This window comes from Atta cephalotes (assembly GCF_000143395.1).
Source record: "Atta cephalotes unplaced genomic scaffold scaffold00009, whole genome shotgun sequence".
Lineage (NCBI taxonomy): Eukaryota > Metazoa > Arthropoda > Insecta > Hymenoptera > Formicidae > Atta > Atta cephalotes.
In genome coordinates, this window is record NW_012130073.1 from 3,760,868 (window position 1) to 3,767,230 (window position 6,363).

At 31.7% G+C, this 6,363-nt stretch overlaps 1 protein-coding gene across 1 annotated transcript in view; it reads right to left on the bottom strand.

The window, feature by feature from the left end:
• Positions 1 to 556: 556 nt before the first annotated feature.
• Positions 557 to 6,363, bottom strand: part of LOC105627528 — a 9,439-nt gene continuing 3,632 nt past the window's right edge. The window contains exons 2-3 of the mRNA XM_012208809.1: positions 1,065 to 1,289; positions 557 to 738 (exon numbers count right to left, since the gene is read on the bottom strand). Coding sequence (XP_012064199.1) covers positions 557 to 738; positions 1,065 to 1,289 — 407 coding nt within the window. The remainder of the gene's footprint in view (positions 739 to 1,064; positions 1,290 to 6,363) is intronic.

Consider the following 6,363-nt stretch of genomic DNA (forward strand, 5'->3'; position numbering starts at 1 on the left):
ATATATATATATATAATATTTGTATGTGTCGATATTAAATTGACAATCGATACTTAATAATGGCTGCGTTCAACAGAACATTTATTTTGCAACTGTTGAAAGTTTTCTTCGTGCTGATTGGATTATACTTTTAAACCTAGAAGAATGATCCCTCTCAGTAGATAATCATAGAACGATTGTAAAACTGTATTCTGCTGAACGCAGCCAATCTATCTTCGAATTAATGATAAAAGCATAATTACTCGCGCGAGTGCATCTTTACATTTGGCCTCGTAATTCATTTTCTTCTCCCGCCTCTTGTGCACTTAGTAGATATACTTCCCTGCTGATATTTGCACGGAATTACGTGGTAACGATTCCTAAAGGAATCAAAACAAGCGTCACCAACCGAATATATATATATGTGTGTGTGTGTGTGTGTATTCCCGTATCCAAAGTCCACACTACAGCCTCGTAACTATGTACGTTCTATCAACACACCTATTCAAGTTTGATCGTTTGGTACGCGCGGCCTGTGCATATCTCTATAATTCTCTCTTACATTTTATTTATCATTTTACGCTATTGGTGGATCGTCGTCATCATCGTCGTCTCTCGTGACTATGACATTGCCGTAACGATTGTGACGATACTGCCGAAATCGTTGTAGCCATTTGTATCGTCTCGCACCGAAGTACAGTAGTACACCGACTACTATAAGGAAGGTGGGTATTAGCAGACCGGCGGCTACAGAGCTACCTAAATCAAATTGCACAACATTGATAGAAAATTTAGTTGTTGCCATTAGCTAGACTGATTTTCAAGGTCGTTTTTTCTTCCTATTGCTTCTTTGTCGTATGTTAATAAATGAATAATAGGCAAGTTAAACAGTATTATCTAATTATGAGTTAAGACACTCATAAGGTGAGCGTAAGACTGATTATATACATTCGGATATTGGATCTTATATTCAAAAAATGATAAAAGCGATTGTTAGAAGAACCAGTGTGCCTATTTTTTTTTTCATGATAAAGCTTACGATGAAGAATAAACATTCAGCGGATTACTTCCCGGTGTACACATACCTCCTGACTCGGACCTCTGCTCTGGCTTGAGGGTAGTAACGTCGACGTTTGTCATCGTGGATGTTGATGTCCTAATGCATTCACCATCAACAAAATAAAAATCTCGTTGACACTCGCACATCGGTTTGCCATTGTTGGTTACACGGCACCTCTGATTTTTACCGCATTGCTCGGTGAGATCCGAAGTATTACACGGTTTCAATGTGTGTGCATCGTCGTTGCTCTCTGAAAAGAATCAATACTTTAGTGGTAAATGAATCATCGAGTCGATCTAGAACGTCCAGCATTCTTTCAACTTGCATTCAGTAAACTCGCCAGATTTCCACTTAATATTGCAACGCATTGCTATAAGCATCGAACGAAACAAAACAAATATTATTTTTAATAATTAAAAACAAAATATTATTTTTGAAGGGACATTTATATGGAATATTTATAAAAACTTACAGAAATTTTAAAAAATAATTACATTTATTGTTGAATATTTATGAATATTATACTCTGTAATATATTAGTATGACAACATTGATATATTAGCGATATTAAAAATAGTTCGAAAAATAAATATTTGAGAAAGCAACAAAGATATTACAAAAAGATAATAACTAATAGCACGAGTAGTCATGTTTAAATTGGACATAATCCAATAAAATTTCTGCTGATCTAGTCAACTAAAAATATTTGCTGCCATTGTCTGATGGAACAATAAGAAATTCGCTTCACTTCGCTCGTTCGCTGCTAAAATAATGCTAATTCAATTTATAATCATATTAAAGCAACATAAATAATATTCAAATATTCTATATCATTTCAAAATTATAATTGTTAAGATAACACTTAAATTTTAAATTTCCAATTATAAACGTGACAAACAATTTTGTGATAACAAATAAACAGGAAAAGAAAGTGAGACTTAAATCACATATTCTATTATTATACAGATGACTCTCTGAGAATTCTAAAACAATTAATCATGCCATCTATAAAAATAATCATTGTTTCAGAACACAATAAAATGTTATAAATAAATTCTGCATTAAATAAAGAGATTTCATGAATTAAATGTCATTTGAAAGCTTTGTTCGAGACTATCTGCAATCTTGAAGAGATAAAGTCACATAATTCAAGACAATACGACATGTACATCATATAAATATAAATATAAATCGATGATTACGTGCCTCATGTGAGACTTAATCGAACGCGCTACGTTTCTTATCCGTCTCGTTATCACCGTCGAACAATTCATTATCTCAGAACAGAAGACACAAAGAGACACGAGGATGAATGGCATTTTCGTAACTCCATCGAGCCCGCGTGACGCATGATTGGCTGAATCAGTTAATAGAGATGAATTCGTTTTATCAACAGCATATATGAGGGGTTAACCGCACTGAGGCTGAGTCAAGCGTATTATGAGACTTATTTTTGATTTAAATAGCTGTTGTACTAATAGACGTTCTATTAATTCTATACGTCCTACGTGGCTTCTCTCGTTGAAACATCACGGAAATGTACACGTCATTACATAAATTGTCGTGTGTAATAAAGAATAACATTGTGTTCATCATAAAGAAAATTTTACATTGAAAAAAAATTTCTCATATATCAAGATTTTACCTTCGGGAATAAAATTAACATTACGCATCTCTACTGTACGATTTTACAATTTACATCAACAATTTATGTCCCGATCGTAAAGCGCGTTGAATATAATCACGTAATTCAGACCGGCAGAATGCTGTCGGTGTAAAATTTCAACGGTTTCAGTGTTTCGAGATATCATATTCGATCCATTTATTACGTTCTCGTGGCATACAATACGGATCACTTTTCCGCGATAACGTCATAAAATCGGATCGTTCAAGTGAACAAAGAGTCTGTTCATCTTCACTTTCATGAAGTCTCACAGCAGGCAATCTGCCGTTAAATCGTATCAGAATCGAAGGAGAATTCCATTCAAAAGGACATTCCTATCGTAAGTTAAGATTACACTTGGATTATATAACTATCTTTTTCTCGATAATATAAAATCAAAATGATATCTGAGAAGAGAACAGAAGATATAAGCATTGCGAATAAACAATTACACAGCAGGAATGATTTTATTAGTGTCTACAAATATGAATATCAAATCAAAATTTAGATACAAATCTAAAAATAATTAATAATAATAATAACAATAATAATAATAATAATTTTATCCAATGCAAATAATAAAGAGACATATCGAATAACATATACATATATATTGTATAAAGACGAGGCTAAATGCTGATTTAATTCCCTGAATAATATATTCATCAGTATAATTAATAAATAAATTAATAAACAGTAAGCAGAAGGTACAAATATCTGCATGTATAAATTATACATTTTGAAAATGAAGAATTAAGCAGAAAAGAACTTTGGATTATTGAGATAATTATATAAGTACGATCAAACTGGTTACTGAAATTGTTAGAAGGTTAAAAATTTTTTGCAGTGTTGTTAACGTTTTAAATGTTCTACATAATTATTTTGATAATAATAAAATTATTTTCATATCTAGATCTAAATAAATAAAAATATTGCTCGTTACATAAAAGATGCAGCATTAAATTAACAAAAAGAAGAACTGTGACATTTGTCGATATTTATAGTATATACACAGCTGTGTATATACTATAGTATCTTGAATTATTGAAAAACATTGCAATCAATGAAATATTCTGATAACAACGACGCGAAAGCGATGCAATTCCGTAAACTTATCTGTGAATAAAAAAGATATGTAATCAGCTGTTATCGTTACCGTCATTTTTAAATAATATCGATTGATATGGCAAAAGAATATGCTAAAAACGTAATAAAAAGTATTATATAAGTAGAGCAGGTCCCGACATAGATTCAATATTCTCGGAGTAAAAACTTACATTATACTCATAAAACTAAATGTTACTCGAAAAGAAAGCTACAGGAATATACTCTTCGCGTGTCTTCACTCAATTTCGCGTCGACTATCCAATTTCATCCGACCGAATTTCGCCACGTAAACGCGAATTCACCGAAAGATTTCACGCATGCGTATCTCTTGCCGACTCTTTTTGTTTATTATGTATGAACCGAAAGAATATATATCCGCGTAAGTCTTCTCTTGGATTTTTCTGAAGTGTACTTTATACATAGAACATCCTTTTAAGAAAATTGGTTAGGAAAGAAGATAGAAAAAGATATGAAAGGAACGCATAAAACGTTGATATATCGAGACATTGGTATCGCCAAGTAAACTTGTTTTCGACCCACAATTGTATACAAGGTATTCCATTTTATTAACTCTGTATATTATTTCATTATCGTACAAATGGACGGACGATCCGCCACGTGCAATACACGTGTAACTTTCAAATAAACAAATATGCAATGAAAGTACGAGCGAAGTAGGCGGAGGTAATCGCGCGTTTTCTCGCCCACTGAGGATGCTAAAATACGCTCCGGAACGATATTCATGAGATATTCACATGCGAATACCATTCTGCCGGTTTTCTTTTCGACGAATTCTTCGCGCGTGCGTGCTTATATAACCTGCCGGTTATTTAAATTAATATGGAGCCATTTCAACGGTGAAACGGCATAAAACTCGTAGGATGACCATCGAGTCGCCTCGTTTTCATCCATGGTACGATACGATCATAGATATACGACCAATAAAAACAGACAGCGGATGAAACAACGTCAAACATCCACGTCGTTAAAACCAATTACGACAGATATGTGTGACTGCGTACCGATAAATCGTCGTAGATCGGAAAATCTCTACGTGGCGAAAATAGTTTTCTAAGATAAACAGATCTCGTCATCGGTATTAGATATGTTCGTCTTTAAAGAAATAGATGGAATGGCAACAAATATTCCACATATAGTTTTCTTTAAAATCTTGTCTATAAAAATAAAATATTTTTCTCAGAGATATCCCAGAAGTTTTAAAGTTCATTATTTTTACTTCATTTATCTTATAATTCCTGAAAAAGAAGTTTAATGATAGCTGCTGAGTGTTTAGTAAAATGCCAATGAAGTTTAAATGTTTTGTATAACCAAAAATATTTAGGGAAAATAAAAATTATTGGTTATATTAATCAAATATTTAATTGACGTCATTTCACTAAACATTTGGGAGCTATTATTAAACTCTTTTTCAATAATGTTAACATAATACACAATATAATATACAAGTAAAATAACGTAAAATTCAAATAAAAAATACAGAATTAAACAATAAGTTGAAAACAAAGACTTAAAAGATTACGAATCAACTAATAAAACGGAATTATGAATTAAAGCATTCTTTAATAATAAATTTAACATTCTTTAATAATAAATTAACACACATTGACACTTAAATGTACTAAATAAACATGAGATTATAATATTAGATCAAAATGTGAAATTATAATTAGGTTCTTAATACATAAATTTTGTATTAATTTAGCACTAAAAACCTTTCTCGTAACTTTTTGTTTCTTATTATTATAATTGATTTATAAAATGAAATTGTTTGGGATGTTCTTGAATACCCGACTTATCACTTGTATATTCATCATGTATCTTTAAATCTATCTACTTAAAGATTAAAAATATAGAAATTCAAAAATGCTATTTCTTTCAGGAAGGATTTAGAAAAAAACGTTGGCAGTAAAAAACCATGTGACCTATACTTTCCAAAACTTTCAAAGTTAATCTTACTCTAAAGAGTAAAAGGAACCTAACTTTTAAAGATTGAAACTTGAACTACTCTTTTTCAAGATTAGCTCAATTTTCATTCTTTAGAGTAATTTCCCTTCCAAAGAATTTAGAGAGTTCATATATAAGAGATAAAAATATCCAGTAGAAATTAATAACAAAAAGCACGCAATTCAATATTGCAACGTAATAAACTGACAAGACATCAAATTACCAAACTAATTGCGTCACGGTTCGATTTCTACCCCGAAGCAATCGACGATTATGTCACGCAATAAAAAAAAAAGGAAGTACATCGGTATGGATGCACAGGTCCATAAATCCGCGGTGAAATAAAAAATATATCCTTAAAGAGACATATTTATCGCAAATGAATTCCTCGTGCGCGCTTTGACGTCGTAATTATCAGGAAAAAACGAAGCCCTAGCAACTAAGCATTTCAAATTCGCTTTCGCAATAAACTGAATGCAACGTAAAAATGCAAGAGACGATAAATCAGCAAGCGAAGGAAAATACTTTAATGGAGACATCGAGACGCGAGGCATATATATATATATATATATATATATATATATATATA